The sequence below is a fragment of the Diabrotica virgifera genome, chromosome 3 (assembly GCF_917563875.1).
Source record: "Diabrotica virgifera virgifera chromosome 3, PGI_DIABVI_V3a".
NCBI classification, from domain to species: Eukaryota; Metazoa; Arthropoda; class Insecta; order Coleoptera; family Chrysomelidae; genus Diabrotica; species Diabrotica virgifera.
This window is the reverse complement of record NC_065445.1, coordinates 232677174-232700478: the sequence shown is the minus strand read 5'-3', so window position 1 is coordinate 232700478 and position 23305 is coordinate 232677174. Positions and strand designations below refer to the sequence as shown.

The following is a 23305-nucleotide window of genomic DNA, read 5'->3' as shown; positions in this document are numbered from 1 at the left end:
GCCTACGAAAGCTTAATACGTGACTATATTGAGGATCTTGAATTCCCGCTCTTAAGAAAGACATCGGTGAAAGAAGATGAAAGCCCTTCTCGGCAAGATATTTTTCGAGAATGTGATGAGGAATAGACGGGACAGACACTAGACAGCAGTAACCTTTTAGCAGGAGTGACTAGTCTTCTTGCTCTGATAACATTATCTCCTATTTTTATACCTCCGTAGTCTGTTAAAAAAGTGTCAACAACTTCTTTGCTGGAAAGATAGATGCAGATTCTGCCGTTAGAAATTCGTGATGAAAAAAGTACATTTTTGGGTTGTACTAGTGATCCTATTGCTGTAACGTAGTCTTCTAATTTTAGTGTGTCTACTGCTGGGATAATAACGGCTTGTAGTTTCGAAGGGAATGTAGCTGCTTTCTGTTGGGTAATTGTAGAGTAAGATGGTGTTTGTTGATCGGGTAACATTGGAGGACCCCTGTAGTCAGAAGTACCAGCCATCGGATAAAATTGTTAAATACTTTTTATTTTAATTTACTTATTTCGTTTCATTATATTGTAACTGGGTCAGTACGACTCTGCCAATTACAAAGTATTTAACTTATCGAAGATAAGCCAAAAAACAAGTTTTTGTTAAACACCTTTGACTTTACAAAACTGTATGACTGGATTGAAATTCTGTAAGATTTTGATGAAACCGTAAATATATTGATAAAACTACTTACGGCAATCAAATCACAACTAATAACTAAACTACTGGTTATGTTTCTTATAATTAATTTAAAGATTTACTATGGTAAAGCGATGAAAATCTTCGAGACTAAACTAGGTTCAGGACCGCACTCGGGGATTGTACATTATTTTATATTTTTTGATGCCTCATAAATATGTTTCGAGATACAGAGATAATTGTTACCTTCTTACCTTTTTTCGGGTTCTATACAGGGTGTTTCATTAATAATTGTCCATATAGTAACTGGAGAAACCTTAGCATAAAAGACAAAGATTTAACCTAAAACACTTAAATAAAATGTGGGTCCTTACTGAGTTACAGGTGTTTTATGTAAAAATTTAAAAATTATTTTTGCTCAGCATTTTAAATCTGTTCGACGTATCCTTTTCATACTTGGCAGGAAATATAGGTATTGTACAAACTATCAAATTATGTTAAACAAACGTTTCTGTCTATTACCAGAGGCGTACGACGGGGGATAGTGAATGGTTGACCTTTTCCAAATTCTACGCCACTGGCGGAATTGCTATTTGAGTTCAATTTTTGGATTCTCCAATACTTTCTATGAAAATAATATACTCTTCATTAGTAACGATAAAGTCATTAGTTTTCGAGATCTTTGAAGTTAAAAATGAAACGACACGGTTATTTTGATTAATGTATTGTGTCGCTTCATTTTTAATTTCAAATATCTCGAAAACTAATCATTTTATCGTAACGAATGAAGAGTATATTATTTACATAAAAAGTGTTGAAAAATCAAAAAAATACACTAAAATAGCAATTTCGCCAGTGGCGTAGAATTTGGGAAGGGTCAAGCTGCCACTACCCCCTGTCGTACGCCTCTGGTAGTAGCTAGAAACGTTCATTTATCTTAATTTAGTAGGGTGTACAGTACCTACACTTTCTGCCAAGTATGATAAGGATACGCCAAATAGTTTTAAAGTACTGGGTACAAATAATTTTTAAATTTTAGTCATATGAACCATATCATAAATTAATCAAAATAACTGTGCCGTTTCATATTTAACTTCAAATATCTCGAAAACTAATGACTTTATCGTTACCAATGAGGAGTATATTATTTACGTAAAAAGTATTGGAGAATCTAAAAATGGCACTAAAATAGTAATTCCTCCAGTGGCGTAGAATTTGGGAAGGGTCAAGCATTCACTATCCCCTGTCGTAAGCCTCTGGTAGTAGCCAAAAACGTTTGTTTATCATAATTTAGTAGAGTGTATAGTGGTCGCACTTACTGCCAAGTACAAAAAGGATACGTTGAATAGTTTTAAAATGCTGAGCAAAAACAGTTTTTAAATTTTTAGATAAAACACCCTGTAACTCAGTAAGGAACCACATTTTATTTAAGTGTTTTAGGTTAAATCTTCGTATTTTGTGCTAAGGTTTCTCCAGTTACTATATGGACAATTATTAATGAAACACCCTGTATTAGAAATATAGAAATAAGTACCCGAGATATTCGGGTACTTGTACTTTAAGTACTGTACTCTGGGTTCTTGAGCAATGTACTCAGTACTCTGTACTCGTTCGTCAAAGATTAAAAGTACCCGGTACTCTGTACCCCGAGTACAATTTATCAGTATCCAGCCCAGCTCTGAGTATACAGTTTACTTTAATGGCTATCTACATTCACTTAATTTCTTAAATAATTTACATATCAGTTGCTTCCATTTTTAATTTAAATTTTCATTAATTTTAAAATTCTTAGACAGAATCAAAAGTTTTTCTACCTGAACGGTTCGGAGGAATTTACTTTTATCTTTGACGTTCAGGATAGAAAGTTGTAAAATAGTGATTGTCTGTTACATAGAGTTCTCGTTATTAAATTTTTCATGAATTGTCCATAACTCCTTCAGCTGGAACTTATTGAAATTCTAGTTGTAAACATCATTCCGAAGTTACCTTTACAAAATTTTAATTTCGTAGTTACTGCAACGAACCATAAGGAGACTCCGATTGGATTATGTGGATTTAATTCACATTTACAGTCAATAATTCAGATTTCTCATTAAAATAAAATATTGCTCATAAAATGCTCATAAAATTACAATTAATACACGTAAATAAAAATGTAATTCGGAACAGGTTGAACAAATTTTATATCAAAGTTTATAGCATAAGAGCTGTGAGACATTTTTGAGTAGGTATTTTAGGCAACCTGAAATTTTTTCAGGTGACTCTTCCATGATAGCCTAATACAAAAATGCCGGTCTGGCTGGAGGGTAGCGGTTATTTTCCCCAAAAATCCCCCCCAAAGTTAAAAAAGGTTAAATATTGTTATTACAAGAAATATCATTGACGTGACTTTAAAGTAAATTTAAATATCTAAATATAAATAAAATAAACAGGCCAGGCGATTTGAGGGCGATTTTAACTCTGCAAGATACTTGCATGGACGCCCCAGGATTATTTTCAGGGGGTGCATCTGAACTTCAGAAGATTTCATATGAATATGTACATACTATTAACGAGTAAGTATAAAATATACAACTATACATGCATAGCTATGTACATTTCTTCCGGACAGGGAGGTGAAATTGTTATTTTGACAGGGTATTTTTTAATATTAAAAATAAATATTCTAAAAAAACAGTTTTTTGGTGAAATTTTCCAGGAAAACTGACAGGTGAAAAACAAATTACGCGTGCATGTAAATGGTAAGCAGCCAGTGGCGTAGCGTAGTGGGGGCGGGAGGGGCGGCCCGCCCAGGGCGGCACTTTTTAGGGGGCGGCTAAATTTACCAATAAATAATAAAAATATTTTGTAAATATTCGAACCATTTTATATTTTTATCGCAACTACAAATTCGGACCGATTGAAAGGAGCACGGAATTTTTCATTACTTATTTTGTGACGAATTCGGGAATTCCTTTTCTTAGAATATTTTGTAGTGACTGGCAACAACGTCTATACTGACTTGTGGGAATTCCCCGATTATGACTAACAATCAGCACAATTTTTTTCGGCACTTTAGAACGTTGCTATTCTTTTTTTTTTCCTTATCGACGCATCGTTGGGAAGTTCAAGACACGCGGTGGAGTGCAAGAGGCGATGCCGTAAATGTGACATGGCATCATTACAAAGAGACATTCTCGTCACTTTGGAAAAACTGACAGAGGCATGTGAAAGCTTAAACACTAGGGACAGATGCAGGTGCTTTACCAGTTTCGATGCTGTCATTTTCCTTTCTTTGTTTTTTGGGCCTGTGGCAACCGGTGCTACATGAAGTGAATGATGCACAAAAATATTTATAAACAAGGGAACTTGACATAAGATTGTGTGCTCAGAAAGTAAATGCTTTGCAGATGATATTGACAGAGAAAAGATAGAAATGAGCAAATGGCGCTGTAGGTTATGCAAAAACATGTGTGAAGAACTTGGAATTTCCATAAAACCTCGGAGGCGCATAACAAGAAAGCATATTTTTGATGACGGAACTAGAGGTGCTAACTTGTCTTGTGAAAATTAGTTGAGACGACAGCTGTTTTCTTCGTCAGATAGAGTTATTGTAGAAATTCGTGGGCGTTTTCAACAGCTCCAGAATTTAACGGATAAGTTTGTTTATCTAACGTCGGCTATATTATTAGATCCAGAGGTCTTATTAGGTCTACACTGAATGTAGAAATGTAGACTACGCATCTGACGAAATTGACGAGCAGGGTTTCAAGCTATAAAAACTTACGACTGCGTACTTTCGTTGCTGCTACAGGCAACAAAATTGATTAATGCAGATTCACTTGAATTATTTAAATTTATTGTTAAATCCAAGCTGGAAGATACTCTGCCCAATATTTTAATAATATTCCGAATATTGTTCACAGTTGCTATAAGCAATGCCAGCTGTGATAGGAGTTTTTCAAAATTTAAATTGATTAAAAATTATTTAAGATCGACAATGAGTACTCTAAGACTAACTAATTTGGCTATTTTGTCTATTGCGCAAGAGGTGTGTGGTGTGTGATGCGATAGACATTGACGGTGCAATAAAAAACTTTGCTCTTAAAAAAAGTAAACGTATAAATTTTTAATTGAAGACGGAAGTTTTGTTTTTAACTCCAACACATACTCATATTATTTTTCAATAAAGATAAACATATAACATTATAGTATCGTTCTAGTTCTAATTAATAATTGATTTTATTTAATTTTGTCGATCGTCAAGGTGTACCTATCCTTATGTCACTAATAAGTTATATCAATGTACTGTTATAATACCTAAGTTATATAAATGTATCCAGTTGGTTAAAGTAAAACAATTTTTGTATTAATAAACGTGATTGTCAAACTTAGATAAACTTTTTATTTAAAATCCAACCTGTATAATGCAAAATAATGATGATTGTTCTCGCCGAAAAGTTCTCTATAATTAATGTATGTAATGTATAGTATACATTATATAATAAATTAAAATACGTAAATAAGAGGGCGGCAAAATTGTCTTCCGCCCCGGGCGGTCGACACTCACGCTACGCCACTGGGTAAGCAGCAGTGTGAGAAAGAGCGTATACCGGTAGCTGTTTACGTCCTATGTTGTAGCTAAGCAAGTCCGTTCCCGTTTGCTCGAAAAAAATCACGTGACCTGGCGATACTCATGTTGTTGTGCCTCAAACGTTAGAGTAATTATTATATATATATTACAGTTTCTTAAGTAACTTTTTATTAATTAAAGGAAAATAATACCTACAATACAATAGATTTTGAAAATATGATAGAAAAAGACAAATTTATTATTATAAATAAGTATATAGGTGGAAGAGTATAAAACTATAAACTAAATTAATTCTGTGTCCGAATCTTGTACTTCTTCTTCAAACTCCTCATCTGAGCTTAAATATTCATTCTCTTCTTCTTCGTCAGACTCCAGTCGAGACTCAGATTCCTCTTCTACATGATCTGTAAATAGTTGTAATATGTATTTAGAATTAATTAAAAATTAATTAGTGATTAACTAATTGAGTTGCTACGTATTCTCTGTCCTTTTATACGGAGTCGAAGCCTGGACAATCACGGGCGCATCTGAAAAAAGACTTTGTGCCATTGTTGAGATGTGGTGTTAATATCATGGACAAAACACGTAACAAACACGTGAAAAAGGCAAAAGAAATACTCAACACTATGAAAGAAAGAAAAATGAGCTACTTTGGTCATATACTAAGAAAAGTGCAAGAAAAAAGAGAACGGGGAAGACGATGCATATCCTGGTTGAAGAATTTAAAGTAGTGGAGTGTAAAAATAACAATAGAACACTTCAGAATCGCTGCAGACAGAATAAAATGAGCCATGATGATCGCCATTGTGATGAAAGGATAAGGCACTCGAAGAAGCAGAAGATTGAGTTAACTAAAAAAAATTCAGTTATTAAAAGAACATGTATGTAAGCTTCCTTTCAGCAATATATCTGAAATTCTCTTTGGTTCGCTGATGAACTATAGCATCATAAACTGATTGAGGCAACCAGTCTCCCTAAAATCAATTAAAATCTAATTTATCCATATTTAGTATCCATCCATTTCCGTTAGGTGTTAAAGAACTGGGGACTGGCAAATATGCGTTTCGCCAAATTCTCGTGATATACTGAGTTCTTAGCAGATGTTGTCTCAATTCGGCTTTGCACGGAAGCAAAGTAGATGGATGACACTTTTTCAATATTTTCTTAAAAGGTTCCTGTTTCTTATTAAACTTTCGGCAGAATGTTTGAAATCGTGCTGTGTTGATATTTGATAAATTGTTTGTACCATAAATTTCGCACACAAATTCTTCCAAAGTTTCGAAAATTTCATCGCGCGTACCGGTAACGTGGACAACTCCAAGATCCGTTAATGCTTTCTGATAAATTAAGTTTTTTTTTAATATTTTAAACGGTCTTTTCTTGCCTTTTTGGAAAAAAACGAATTATAGTCACATCCTTGTACAATAGATGGCTCTATTTCCGTATGTAGCTTCGTTATATTTATGTACCTTGTAGAATTTCCAGTACCATACTCCATAAAAATCTCCAGATCTTCACTTTGGAGATGATCCATGTTTCTAAGAATAAATATTAAAACATCTGTATCAGAAGTTTTAATACGAACATTGGTTTTTGCTAATGTATTAAGCTTACATACGTGATGAACTATCTTCGTGTCGGCTTCTTCGTAATTTTTGCAGGTCATGTTATCTTCGATCGACATTTCTATACCATCGTTATTTACAACATACGAATAACATAAATCATAATTTAAATTTATTAATAAATTACCAATAAAAAGCACCATCTCATCTGCAGACCAATGTTCAATTAAAAATTTTACAAAATTCTGCTTAAATTTAATAAGTATTTTTAATTCCTTGGCAAAGTCTGTTAGTATCCATCCATTTCCGTTAGGTGTTGAAAAATTACCTATAGCCCTTTTCATTTACATGCACGCGTAATTTGTTTAATTGTTGAAAAATGTCACCAAAAAACCTGTCTTTATTAGAATATTTATTTTTAATATTAAAAAATACCCTGTCAAAATAGCAATTGCACCTCCCCGTCCGAAAGGAATGTACATAGCTATGCATGTATACTTGTATATTTTATACTCGTTAATAGTATGTACAGATTCAGATGAAATCTTCTGAAGTTCAGATGCACCCCCTGAAAATAATCCTGGGGCGCCCATGCAAGTATCTTGCAGAGTTAAAATCGCCCTCGAATCGCCTGGCCTGTTTATTTTCTTTATGTTTGAATATTTAAATTTACCTCGTCACGTTAAGTCACGTCAATGATATTTTTTGTAATAAAAATGTTTACCCTATTTTTAACTTTGGGGGGATTTTTGGGGAAAATAACCGCTATCCTCCAGCCAGACCGGCATTTTTGTATTAGGCTATTATGGAAGAGTCACCTGAAGAAATTTCAGGTTGCCTAAAATACCTACTCAAAAATGTCTCACAGCTCTCGGACCATTAGTACAGATGAAAACAAAATATAATATTTTCAAAAAGTACATAGTACAAGTATAGATTTAAAATAACGGGATCATTGTTGAAATAATGAAAAATACATTATTTTTGCACAAAATTTACTTTTTTAACTGCTAGGGTAATTATTGCTTTGGTGAAAATTTTAACGGTTTTTTCTGCAAAGTTGAAGGGATAATATTTCATTTAAGAGCGTAGGCGCAAAATTCAGACCGATGCGATGCTTTTTTAAATGCATTAATTTCCTTTTAATCTTGAGAAAACTAATAAATATTTTTGAAAAATTTAAACGCAGAATGATTACAGCAGATTACATTATTGCCGAGGGCCGAAAGTCCCTGGGATAAACAAAAAGGTTTTTTTGAAATGAATGAAATAAATGAAATATTTGAAATTAAAAATTACACTAAATTTTCTCTTTTTTTTTTTCACCTCTGTAACTTATTAAAATAAGCATTATAGAAGTTTTCAGGGACTTGCTGCCTCGGTGATAATGTAATCTTTCATTCTGGGTTTAAATTTTTCAAAAATACTTATTTAGGATTTCTCAGGATTTACCTACTTTGATGCGAAATCTGAAATTTATGTGTGTTGTCACATAGATATGTCAGCTGATCTGAGAAGTTGAGATACTTAGATTCTTTTCGTTTTGTTTCCGTGATTATTCGATCATTATTATTATTATTATTATTATTATAGTGCTTTTTCTATAACGAAGTATGTACAAGGAAAAATAAAAGAGAAAAGGAAATTAAATAAAAAGTGGCAAGAAACCAGATCCGACACAGTTCTTCAAAACTATGTGGTGGCGAAAAAGGAAGCGAAAGTAGCAGTAGCAAAAGCCAAAGCAGAAGCGTATTCAAACAGAGAGCAAAAAAGCAAAATATCTTAATCAGATTAGACGTATCCGGGATGAAAATAATAAAATGCTAATTCACGAAAGTGATGTCAAAAAGAGATGGAGAAAGTACTTTGACAGCTTATTAAATAAAGAATTTGACAGACAGCCTGTAGAGTCAACGGAAACAGTAGCAGCAATGGTCACCAAAAATAACAAACGAGGAAGTGGCTCAAGCGCTTCCAAAATAAAGAAAGGAAAAGCGGTAGGACCAGATGATATTCCTGGGGAAGTATGGAGAGCATTGGGAGAGACAGGAACAAGGTGGCTAGCAGGTCTATTTAATAGAATTATGGAAGTTGGACAAATGCCATACGAATGGAGAAGCAGTATACTGGTACCTGTTTACAAAAACAAGGGAGATATACAACAATGTACAAACTAGAGGGCTATAAAACTACTTAGCTACACCATAAAAATATGGGAAAGAGTAATTGATAGACGGATACGTGAAGAGATCGAAATATCCGAGAATCAATTTGGCTTTACGCAGGGCAGATCAACAACAGATGCAATTTTCATTATAAGGCAGTTGATAGAAAAATACAGGAGTAAAGAAACAAACGCTCATATGGTATTCATTGATCTTGAGAAAGCATATGATAGAGTTCCTCGAGAGATTCTGTGGTGGGCACTCAATAAGAAAGGAGTCCCTGGTGAATATGTAAAGATTGTGAGGGATATGTATTAGGGAGTAACGACTAGTGTTAGGTCAGGTGTGGGAGAGACTGATAAATTTCATGTGAAAGTAGGATTGCACCAAGACTCTGTGCTTAGTCCGTATTTATTCTCATTGGTTTTGGACCAGATAACAGCGAAACTACAGGGTAACGTTCCATGGTGCTTAATGTATACTGATGATGTCGTGTTAGTAGGAAATAGTGAAAGAGACTTAGAACAAAAACTGAAACAGTGGAGGCAAGCTCTGGAGGAGAAACGTTTAAAACTTAGTAGGACAAAAACACAGTATTTGGAATGTTCATTTAAAGGTGGAGTTACTACAAATAAAATGGTACCTTTGAATGGTGAACTGATTGTAAAAAGCAATAGTTTTAAGTACCTGGGATCGGTATTACAGAGTAATGGAGAAATAGATGGAGATGCATGCAGTAGAATTAGGGCTGGATGGATGAAGTGGAAAGAAGCGAGTGGTGTGTTGTGTGACAGAAAAATTTCAATGAAGCTGAAGGGAAAATTGTATAAAACAGCCATAAAACCGGCTATGATGTACGGAACTGAATGTTGGGCAGTGAAGAAGAAAGAGGAACAACGAATGCATGTGGCCGAAATGAGAATGCTTAGATGGATGAGTGGACTGACAAAGAAGGATAAAATTAGAAATGAGTATATTAGGGGAAGTCTAGGTGTGGCACCAATTGATGCCAAAATGAGAGAGCATAGGTTAAGATGGTTTGGTCATGTTCAACGTCGAGACGTTAATCACTCAATACGAAGAATAGCTGAAGCGCAGATTCCTGAAAGGAGTAGGAGAGGAAGACCAAAGTTGACCTGGAGGAGACGATAAGGCAGGACATGTTGGTAAAGGGGATTAACATTGATATGACCCACGATAGAATTGTGTGGAGAAATGCAATTAGGGAAGCCGACCCCGCATAGGGATAAGGCAAAGAGAATGACGATGATAGTCCTTTTTCTATAATATAAGGTATCGATTTTTTCATAAAATGTCTCAAAGTTTGCATAATTTTTAGATTTGCAACTTTAATCTTCCACTATACAAACATCATAATGGACTACATAAGAGACTTCGACGTTCAGCTGGAAAAGGATTATTATTATGCTGGGGAAACTATTAAAGGGAATGTAGTTTTGGATACAATAGAAAACTTCAAACTCAGAAGTAAGCTAAATTCAGAATCTCAAAAGTAATAAGTAAACAATTGTATTCCTTTTTTAGCTGTACGGGTGATTCTGAGAGGTAAAGCACATGCAGAATGGAAAGTACTAGTATCCGGTGAACGACGAACGGTAAGTACCTACGTTAGTTTTTTTTTTTTTTTTCTCACATATCGCAATTTTTGTCTGCATCAGTTGTCTCCAATCTTGTGCTGTGTAGATCTAGTTTGCTTTAATCAGTGGCGGCTCGTGGCCTTAGAGACAGGGTCGGCAAGATTTTTTTGTCTCCTCATATAGGTATACCATCAAACTAAAAGGCTTAAAGCATCATAGGAGATTTTGTTGTTTTTTGTTATTTTTTTATTTGATGTACTTGACATTCTCTCTTGTTTCATGGTGTTTCGACAATACATGTTGATTCTTTTGAGACAAGATAAATCCCGTTTATTTGAGGCAGAAATTGGTGGTACTAAGAAAATTGATGAACAGTTTGTTGTAATGAATTGCAGTACTTACTACATAGAATTATACATACCTACATATTTTGTAACTTATACCACTTTCCACAATATTTTTTGAGTTATTCGTGGTTGAAAATTAGCCATTTTCATTGAAACATAACACTTTTTCGAACGGTTTTTTGCAAATATCTTAAAAACTATGCATCTAACTAAAAAAACTATATAAAACATTTTTATAGCTTATAAAAAACCAGACTAGTTCCTTCATAAATTTTCTAGTTATAATATAAAAAGAGATACAGTAGGTGAAAATAGTTTGTTTTTTTGGTGCATGCTCAAATCATTGTATTCAACTTGAAATAACAGACAAACGGTCGATTTTAGGTGTATAATGTTACCAACACCTTTTATAGTGCTTAAAGAGATCTTTAAAATGAGCAATATTAAAGGTATATTGCATTCAATCTAAGCGAGATATGCTGCAAAAAATTGATGATTAATGTATTTTAAGAAAAAATGAGAAGTACATTTATCTCTCATCCACCAGAATTTTAATGCCTCACTTTACTTCTACAATACCTTTTATTATAGTATTATGGACGGGTTCAAAAAGTTGGACGGGTTTAAAATGAATGGTTTTTGAAAAAAAAATAAAATCAATTTATAGAGCGACTTTTTAGATTTCCTTAAAAATCTTATTTTTCTACATGTAACTTGAAAATGATAAGAGATACAATAATGAAACATAAAACAAAATTTTTAATCAATAAAAACCTACATTTTTGTGTGGTACCTTTTTTTCGTATCTCTTATCATTTTCGACTAACATGGAGAAAAAGGAAGATTCTTAAGAAAATTTAAAAATGCGCTCTATAACTTGATCTTATTTTTTTCAAAAACTATCCATTTTAAACCCGTCAAACTTTTTGAACATAGAAATAACACTATAATAAAAAGTATTGTAGAAGGAAAGGGATGCATTTAAATTCTGATGGATGAGGGGTTAAATGTACTTCACATTTTTTTTTAATTCCATTAGTCATCAATTTTTTTAGGCATATCTCGCTTACTTTGAATATAATCGACATTTAATGTGACTCATTCTAAAGGTCTTTTCAATCACTCAAAATGTATTGGTAACATTATACAACTAAAAACGACCGTTTCTCTTTTATTTCAAGTTGAATACACCGATTTCAGCATGCACCAAAAAACAAACTATTTTCACCTACCATATCTCTTTTTATATTACAACTAGAAGATTTATGAAGGAACTAGTCTCTTTGGTTTTTTATAAGCTACAAAAATTTTTTTATCGTTTTTTAGTTAGATGCATAGATTTTCAGGTATTCGCAAAAAAACCGCCCTAAAAGGTGTCATTTTTCAATGAAAACGGCCAATTTTCAACCATGAATAACTCAAAAATTATTGAGTTTTCAAAAAAAAATTATTAAACAGTTTTTGCTTAGAATTAGGTTCTTTAGCCACTTCCCTGTTTATTTTAACCAAAAACTTTTAAACCCTCGAGAAGGAGTGGGAACCACCCCTAAGATAAAAACGCACATCGACATAGGGGAGACTTTGTTTCTTGAGCTATTTTCTATTTATTGTGAAAATATCAAGTGAATCGATGTAGTAGGATGGAACTCGGAGCCAAATAACCTCATTGACTGCCCTATTAGTAGGATACTTTGATTACTATGATTACTCTTGTTTTTGAGTACCGGTAATCCTATCGAGTATTTCGAGTATCTCAGTATTTCGTATAAGTATAATATCCGATATAACGACCTTCACCGATATATTTAATGGATAGAAATTAAATGATATGTAATTGTTCTGTCATTGCTGCTCCACAATATCAGAATTCTCGAGTAATCTGTTTGCATCAATTAAGTGCCAAAAACCAAACCCTCGAAACCAGTGGCGGCTCGTCAGGGTCGGCAGGGTCGGCAGTGCCGACCCACACATTTATGGACACATTATAGATTTTTTAAATATTTAATTTAATCGCAGTTGATGATATTCGTTTCTGTGAAATAAAAAATATATCTGTGAGATAATACAGACTAAATTTTATTCATTGTTTTTAAAAGACTTCGATCCCGATACGTTAGCTAAGTGATCCCTGTGCGCTGTGCGTAAGAGACTTTTCAAATTAATGATCCTATAGCCATGCACCCGCACCCGATTGCGATTGTGTGAATTCTTATTATAAAGCCCGGCACGGCATGCCGTCCCCAGATCGAGGATTTGATATATAATAAGAAGCTATGGAATATTAGCCGATAGGCAACCAATTATACATTCTCCGTACTTATTTGAATGCAAAGTACGGCAGCGGGTACCTCTGCCGAGGCCGAGCGGTGATCTGCAAACGGCAGAAACTCACGTACGTAGCCACGTATTGCCTTGCTGGCGCGCCCGGGATAATTATGAAATAGGTAAGTAGTTTTACGTCGTTTAATTATTAATATTCTTATTGATATTGTAATTCTTTTAAGTTGTTAGGAATTACCATTTAGGGGACAGGATGTATCGAAGCATTCGTTAAATCAAGTTAATTATAGAGAACAAATTAAATTGTTTAACAAATACGATCTGGAATTTTCTAATTTATGCACTAATATACCGGCGTACCTAAAACAGCACAGAATGAAAGAATCAATTAGTAGTTACATTTTGATCCTTTTCGGTAGAAGTAGACGAAACTACTGATAGAGGTAACATGTCATTCACAAGTATCAATAATTGTTCTGCGATACGCGTTACGTCTAAATTTATGAGAGGTTGTTAGGTTTTCAGACGTGAGTAGAGGCCATAAGACATAATATATTTTTGCTGTTTTAATTTAAAGGATAGATTAAATTTGTTGATATCAAAAATAAATTGGTAAGGCAAATTTATGACGGGGCTGTCTTGATGTCCAGTGAATTGTATGGTCTCCGGACAAAAGTTAAAACAATTGCACCAGGCAAAACTATTATTTACTCACTGTTATAAGTCATTGACCTCTTTGACTATTTAAAATTTAAAAGTTACGCCAAAGAATTTTCAAAATATCTATTAGACAAGTTCATTAAAAATTATCCATCATTTTTTAATCAAATAAAATAAGAAAATGAATTAACAGTTTTATATTCTGATCCAAATATTTTCGGAAGGTGGGATAAGTTACAGACTATGTATAATTTTATATACTGCAATTCATTAGGTACAACAAACTGTTCCCGAAATTAATAAATTATTGTGCTCAAATGTGGGCAAATTCTGTCTCAAATGAACGGGATTTCTCTTGTCTCAAAAGAGTCAAAACGTATTGTCGAAACACCATGAAACAGGAGAGAATGTCAAACTTGTCTCAAATGTCGATAGAAAAAAACTTTTAAAATCCCTCCAAAACAATAATAAATTTTACAATTACATACATTATAACCCATTTTGCTACTTCGAAACCACATAGACTAGAGTTAATTTATAAACAGGTATAGTTTCTAAATTTGTAGGAAAAAAACAAAAAAAAAACAAAAAAAATAAAAAAAAAAACAAAAACCAAAGATCTCCTATGAAATTGAAGCCTTTGGAGGCAAAACCTTGCCGACCCTGTCCCTAAAGCCAAGAGCCGCCACTGCTCGAAACTCTAGATGACGTACCTTAGCAGTAACCCTGGGCACTCAGGTGCTTCGGAGGTCGGTTGTGATTACAAATTTATGTTCAGTGACCCCGAAATAAGAAAATCTGGCCCTTAATATACTGATTTTAACATGTTCATGCGTTTTTCAATGCGTTTTATACACTTTAAAATGTAATAATGCATTTGCACCTATTTTTTTATTGCAGACTTTTTTCCAGACGTCATCCTAATCCTAAATATAAGGCAAAAAGTCTCTATGTACCTACTGTATTTAAAAATAGATTTATTCCTGTTAGTCCATTCTTTCACGGTTTTTGCTCTAGATTTTAAAGAACTGCTTGGATTGACATGAAATTTGGCATACATATAGCTTACATGTCAAAGAAAAAAAGTGATATTGTGCCTATGTGTGCTTTTGCCCTGGGGGTGACTTTCACCCCCTCTTGGGGGTGAAAATATATATGTCCAAACTAAGTCCGGAAATGGGTAAACTGACTAATTTTAAGTAACTTTTGTTCTATAGAGCTTTTTCGCCAAGACAACACTTTTCGAGTTATTTGCAAGTGAATATATGTTCATTTTTCAACAAAATAACCACATTTTTAGACGGTTATTCGCAAATAACTCAAAAAGTAAGTACTTTGTCGAAAAAACGTTCTTAGAAAAAATATAGCGTATAAAAAAGTAAAAAAATGATGTACGCGTTAGGTCTCTGGATCTCGTAGAACCAGAGTTATAGCCAATGAAAAATAGATTCATATTCACCAAATTTCAAATAGAATATTTCGACGTGAAATATGCAAAAAATTAAGCACTTTTTGGGAAAACCTATTTTAACTTTTTTAAAGTGTTTAAAAAAAGCTTTATTTCTGTTTTTACAAAAAGTTTCTAGCATTAAATTTAAGCAAGTTACGCTCAAAATAAAATTGGTCCATTTTGTTTTTGCAAAAAAAAATCGGGAAGACCACCCCCTAATTAGCAACTTATATTAAATTAATCGTTATCGCTCCACAAATTATTTTACTTATGTTGTGTTTATATGATCTGTAAGTTTGATCGATTCAAAGTGCTTATTTTTGAAAAAATTTGGTTTCAAAGTAAAATTTTTAAAAATTTAAATTTTGAAAAATATGCTTTTTTTCAAAATACTTAAAAATTGTTAGAGATACCAAAAATCTCGAAAAACAAAAAAAGTCAGATTTTCTTTTCTGAATATCATGTATTTTTTTGTTTTTCTGTTAGACAAAAATTGATTAAGATTTAGTGTTTCTAAACTTGCATACATTCGTGATCAGTGACTCGTTCAACCCCTTTTAACTACAGCCCTTTCAATAATAAGGACTTTGAACCGATGAAACTTACAGATCATATAAACAATATATACACGAGTCAAGAAACTTGTGAAGTCGTAACGATTAAGTTCATTTAAGATACTAATTAGGGGGTGATTTTCTCGATTTTTTTACCAAAACCAAAAGGGACTAACTTTATTTTGGGCGTAACTTGTTTAATTTTGATGCTAGAAATTTTTTTTATAAAACAAAAATGAAGCTTTTTTTAAACACTTTAAATAAGTTGTAATAAGTTTTCCCCGAAATGTGCTTCATTTTTTGTTATTTCACGTTAAAATATTCCATTTGGAATTTGACGAATATGAATCTATTTTTCATTAGCTATAACTCTGCTTCTACTAGGTGTAGAGACGTGATATATACAAATTTTTTAAAAATTTTTACAGGCTATATTTTTGCTAAGAATATTTTTTCGACAAAATATATACTATTTGAGTTATTTGCGAGAAACCGTCTAAAAGCGTGGTTATTTTGTTGAAAAAATGAACATATTCACTGCCAAATAACTCAAAAAGTATTGACTTAGTGAAAAAACTCTATAGAACAAAAGTTACTTAAAATGAGCCAGTTTATCCATTTCCTGACTTTTTTGGACGAATATTTTTTCACCCCCAAGAGGGGGTGAAAACCACCCCCAGGGCAAAAGCACATATCGGCACATATCACTTTTTTTCTTTGACTTGTTAGCTATGTGTATGCCAAATTTCATGTCAATCCAAGCGGTTCTTTAAAATTTAGAGGTTTTGCAATATTTTACCGTTAAAGAACGGACTATGTGTTTTTAGTGTTAAATGCCCTGGTCTAGTAAAAACAATGCCATACCTACATGTAAAATTAAAGTTGATGATCATAGTCTAGAAATATTATCATTTCTACACATTTTCCGGTCAATTTAAGCTATTTTTTCTAGGCCTGATAAAAATAGTGTGTATGTATTTATTATTAAAATCTAATGTGTTGCATTTTTATTTTCAAAAGAACTAGCATCTGTGAAATTCTGTGAATTATCTACCTCGACAAATCGTATAGACATCTGTTTCTGGGTGCATGCTTTGTTAAGTGATATTACACCTCCCTCTGGTTCAGCAACTTCTCAGCGCCCTGTAATCCTGTAAAACTCTACATAGCAGCATTCGCCCTTCATAGATAAAATTTTAGTTAACTGTACTTGATACCGAACACTCGTGGAATAACGGTCCGACTACGATATCAACCGAGTAGACACAATATGTACTCAAAATAGGTACTCGCTCTGATACGATTGGTACGAAGTAACTAAGTAATCAGAGTAATCAAAGTAATCAAAGTAACAATTCAGGAGCTTGGAGGAGTAAGGGCGAACCCGAAAAATGGTCATTTCAAAAACAGTCTCATCTTCCTCACATACTTTTAAAGAATGTGTCTGTATATTATAACAGCATGCTTCGCCCTTCATACTCCTAAAATTTCGTAAGAAATAATATACCAATCCATTCATGTCAGAAACTGAACTGCACAATCGTCTAGAAGAGTAAGAGCGAACCCACAGGCTTTCATTGCGTTTCCGTTCAAGGTTCGCCCCCTTCTCCTCTGTTAACGCGCCGGTGTTCCTGTAATTCTGTAGCTTCTTAGTAGCTTTAATTGGTGAGATACAGTGAGATACAGAAGACAAAGAAACCTTAAAACACTAGGGATGTTTATTTTTATTTATTTATTTATTTATTTATTTAACGGGGCGAACCCTTTTTCCTTACAAAAAATTACAATATATACATATAATTAACAAATATACTGTAGTCATACATTACATATTTCAAAAGTAGGTATTATTAACATCAATGTCTCAATTTCTTTAAAGTATTATTGAATGCGGATACAGATGGATTAAACAAATCAACACGATCTTGCAAATGATTGGCAGTTTTCATCATCCTTGTAATTGTCTCATTTTTACCATAATTAGTGTGATGAAACTTTATTCTAAATAGGTCAGAAGAACGTGTTCTTCTAGAATTTACATTAAAAACAATTAATTCTAGCAGTTCCGGACAATCAACAAAACCATTAAGAATTTTATGCAAAAAACGCAATTCACACTCAGATTCTCTATTTTCCAAAGTTTTCATATTAAGTTGACAAAGAATATAATTATAATCACAGTTAGTTCTATTAAAACCCATTTTATACCTGCAAATTCTTAGGAATTTATTCTGAACTCGTTCTAACTGATCAATGTACATATTATAATGAGGATACCAAATAATATTACAATATTCCAAAATGGACCGAACTAGAGAACAATACAAAATTTTAAAAGTAAATATTGAAAATTCCTGCGAGTTCCTCTGAACAAAGCCGAGCATCCTATAAGCCCGCGACGTAATATCATTAATATGCCTATCAAACATTAGTCTCTGATCAAATGTAATTCCGGGGTCTCTAATTTGATTAACTTCCGTAACTGATACGCCCTTAAGTATGTATGTTCTATCTAACTGATGTTTAGTATTTCTAGAAAATGTAATTTTGTAGCACTTTTTAAGATTCAAATACAAGGAATTAATGTCACACCAACGAGAAAAATTATTTATGTCAGACTGAAGAGCATCCATATCCGAGGTATTTTTAATCGCTTTAAAGATTTTTATATCATCAGCAAACAACAGAAATTCACTATTATTAATTACTGATGATACATCATTCACAAAAAGATTAAATAGAAGTGGGCCTAAGTGAGAACCTTGAGGAACACCCGAGGTAACACTAATGGCTTCAGAAACAAAATCACCATATTTCACTATTTGTGAACGATCTGTTAAATAACTCCTGATCCAACCCAATAAATCATCTCCAATTCCATATCCACGAAGTTTAGCAATTAATATTTCATAATTCACCCTGTCAAATGCTTTGGCAAAATCAGCATATATGGAGTCAACTTGGTTACCCGATTCCAAAGAATCAACGATAAAGTTTGAATACAAAATAAGATTTGTACAAGTAGACTTTTTCTGACTGAAACCATGTTGTTGACCGACAATCAAATTTTTACAGTCGTAGGTTAACATCTGATTAACAAAAAAATCAAGCAACTTTGGTAGTTCAGACTGCAAACAAACCGCCCTGTAATTTTCAACATTATTATTTTTACCAGATTTAAAAATGGGCCTTAAAAAACTTACTTTCCAAAAATCAGGAAATGTAGAAGAAGTTAATGACATATTGAATAATAACTGAATAGGTTTTGCAAGAGTGAATAAACATTTTTTAATAAAATACATTGGTATGCCATCCGGACCCGCTGTCTGTTTCCACGGATTATTCTGTATCTTATCAATAATATCCTTAACACTAATTAAATAAGTATTAACATCAACATTATTTTCGTACTTAAAATCAGGAACCTGATTTATTTTTTCTTTGTTATAGACAGTCGAAAAGAACCCTGCAAATAAATTAACACTATCTAAACCATTTTCACTAGTTTCATTACCATAGCACATACTCGATGGTAGAACATGAGAGTTGCGTTTATTATTGATGTATTTCCAGAAAGAACAAGAATTTTGAAAAATGTTAGCCTCAATTTCTATTACATAACGCCTTTGTAAATACTTGCTAAGCTCTTTACACTGTTCCCTGAGACCGGAAAAAAGAAGATAGCTCTCATCATCGCCAGTCAGCTTAAATTTTTTATGTGCTTTTTTCTTCTCATATATTAAATGTTTTAACTGTGATGTAAACCATTTGGGATAAGTGGATGTTTTAAATTGTTTTCGTGGTATAAACAACTTGATTAAATAAAATAAAATATCATAAAAATCTTTAACCATGTTATTAATGCTTCTGTTAAGAAATAATAAATTCCAGTCAACTTCTGCTAAATAATAATTTAAAGCAACATAATCCCCATTTTTAAAGTCAAAAAAGTATTCTTCATAATTAAGAACAGATTCATTTAAATCAACAATTACGTCAAAATTGACAGGTGTATGATGAAATCCCTCCTCAAACAACGGATCCAGAGGTACAGAAACAAATATATCAGGAATGCTAGAAAAAATTAAATCAAGAAAAACATTTCGCCGGTTAGATATCGTATTAACCTGGTATAAGTCACAAAGATTAATGGTATTACATAAGTCGTTAGCTGGGGAGTTTTGATTAGCCTGTACCGTGGTACCATAAAGACTGTTACCCCAAATTACATCAGGAAAATTATAATCCCCACAAATTATTAATTTACAACCCGGAATTTTATTATATATATATTCAATGCTGTCACAGTGATCCATATATACATTCCTGCCAGATGCAGGAGGTAAATAAACACCACCAAATACGACAATTTGGCCTTGGCACTTAAGTGAAACAAACTTTTGCTCAACACTATTTTGAGGAACAAAAACTTCACACACTTCCAAATGTTTAGCAATTGCTAGTAATACTCCCCCACCACGTTGTTTAACACTAGTATTGTCATTTCTATCACTTCTAAAAATATTGAAGTCATCTAACCCCAATTCAGCATCATGGAATTCAAAATTTAACCAAGTTTCGACTAAAATAATCACAGTGTAATCGGAGCATGATACAGCCTGGCTTAAATCCTTAAGCTTTGTTCTTAAACCACCCACATTTTGAAAATACACATTTAGTATAGTTCTACCACCATTCAGACCACTTACACTACTTTTTGATTGCTATTTTTGATAATTAATCTTATCTTTGCTCTTATTAATTTGTCGGAGATAGCTAGGACAGTTTGTATCAAATACATGATGGCCTGGATCAACACCATCTATTTTCATTACATCCTTCGCATAATTACAGTTAGAACAAGAATAATTACTACTGTTGCACTGATTTTTTTTATGTTTACCTGCACATAAAGGACATGTATCCTGTTTAGCTTGACATTTATCCAGAAAATGTCCAAATTTCCAGCACCGGAAACATCTCATAACACTTACAAATTCAAAAAATTTGTAGCTGTTCCAACCAATATGAACTCGATCTTTGTTCGAAATTAAGTAGTGAAATTCAGTAGAGGACAATTCAACAATTACATTCATACAATCATTGGTACTTTTTGTAGATTTAAATTTATGAATTATTTTAGCTTCAGAACTAATAAAATCTTTAGGTAAATTCTGAGATGTAAATTTATTAATAAAAATGTTAGAGTCAACTAGATCGTCGGAGGATACATTAATTATTTTAATTTTAGGATTAGCTAATTTTCCAATTTTAATGTCGTAATCATCACCAAGTTGTTATAGAACAAAAAGTATTAAACCTTTATTTTTATTTCATAAAAATTTTGCAAAAGTTCTTAAGATCTACCTGAAGGATTTCCATACCGTAGGAAAAGATTAGGGTGTAATTTGCATAATAGTAGAGAAGCTAAATTTGCATAAAGTTTATTGTATATTGTAATTTTTATTAGTACTTGACGATAAACTTTCTGCTTACAAAGGTGCCTTTCATGATTCTGTTCAACGCTTCTGAGAAAATATTGTAGTGATGAGCCGATGTACCGATAGAACGTGACACCGACAAAACCATCTTTACAAACTGAATATAAGGCATAAATAAGAAGGATTATTATAGTAATTTTACAAGTTAATACTTTATTATATCAATTTACTATTTTAGTTGGGAACAAGCCGTAAAATTAAAATCATAATTCCTAAGATTTACACGTTTTATTCACTTTGTAAAGATATTTTGTCGGCATTGTAATAATACAGAGTATACACCGTATCCCTCGGTAGACCGCACGCTATAGTAGAAATGCGACGATAAACCGCATAATCTAGTAGCATCACTTGTTCGCCCTTACTATTCTAACATGTTTGTAAACTTTAACTAAGTTTTCCCAAAACATCATTTTTGCAGTTCGCCCTTACTCCTAAAAGCTCCTGAATTTACCTCTCTGTAAAGTAATCGTTACTTTCGGTATTCGTAAGTATCGAGTACTTTGTAACGAATAGTTACTTTTTCAACACCACTAGTGGGCACAAGAGGAGCACTATTTTTTTTTAATGTGCTGACCCAAAGATGCTCGGATGTTAACCGAGATCTTTATGTATGCTTTATAGACTACAACAAAGCATTCGATAAGGTAAAACAAGACCGACTTATAGAAGTACTCAAAAACAAGAACCTGGATAAGAGGGATGTAACATTGATATCAAATTTATACTACAGCCAACGATCAAATGTGAAAATTGGAAGAGAAGTTTCAGAAGAAATGGAGATAAAGAGAGGGGTCAGGCAAGGTTGCATACTGTCGCCGTTATTGTTTAATGCTTCTTCTGAAGAAATCATACAAGAAGCTTTGGTAAACGAGACAGTCGGCATAAAAGTGAATGGAAGTTTAATTAATAACATTAGGTATGCCGACGATACAGTCATAATAGCCGACAACTTGGAAGACTTGGATTGACTTCCTCTTTTAGTATGGGTAACTTTTATTTTTATAAAAAGAGAAAAATCAAAGAAGCGGCTTTAATTACGCTAAATGAAACCAATTGTGTCGCAAATTCCTCGGTAGAATGCAGTAGGATGTGGTTACCCATACTAAAAGAGGAAGTCATAAGAAAAAAAATACCAGGATTAGTAAGTCAAAAATAAATATCGATTTAGTACATATTTTATATTTTAGTATTGTTTATATATCTATGTATTATTAATATTATTTATAATTTAAAATAATATATCTACATATTAAGGTCAGAATTTGGTATTAGTTGTGAGAGTAAACTAAAGTAAGACCTAATACTTAAGATGTCGGGATAGTATCACGAGATTTTTTCCTGAGGTTATATTCCATATATTCCATATTTTTAAGTTGGAGTTCATTTCATGTAATCGAATAAACTATCTTTCAATAAAGTGGTCCCAGGAACGCAACTAAATATTGGCAATATTTTTAAAGTCTTTTTTTGTACTTTGACAGTGACACACGATTTGGGCGTCGAAACGTTAATAAAATCATTTTTTTAGTAAAATTGTGGCTTACTTAATCATGGTGTTGTATATTCTCATTTTTCTTTGTTTCCCTATCTTGGTACTCCACAAAACTCCGGTCAATGATTTAATTATCGTTCTTAGTTTATTAATTCTACTCTTAATTTCTGCATCGTCCGTACCTTCCTTGTTGAAATTAATTCCCAAATACTTATATTTATCACAGCTATGTAGTTATTTTCTGATTATTCTCCAATATCATATCAGTTGAATCCTCACCTAGGCATAAATATTGTGTTTTTTCTACATTCGTCCGGAGTCCTCATTTTTCGTATTCTTCCTTCAATTTGCGAATCATATATTCCAAATCTTCTTTATCGTTTGCACATATTATCTGATCGTCTGCAAACTGAAGGGTGTATAGACAGGTGTTGTCGTCGATTTGGATGCCCAT

General features: G+C 32.9%; 1 protein-coding gene across 1 annotated transcript in view; it reads left to right on the top strand.

The window, feature by feature from the left end:
* The window catches only part of LOC126881596 (arrestin domain-containing protein 3-like), an 89996-nt gene that overhangs the window by 24651 nt on the left and 42040 nt on the right, over positions 1 to 23305 (top strand). The window contains exons 2-3 of the mRNA XM_050645958.1: positions 10306 to 10454; positions 10512 to 10582. Of these exons, the coding sequence (XP_050501915.1) occupies positions 10343 to 10454; positions 10512 to 10582 (183 nt within the window). The 5' untranslated portion in view covers positions 10306 to 10342. The remainder of the gene's footprint in view (positions 1 to 10305; positions 10455 to 10511; positions 10583 to 23305) is intronic.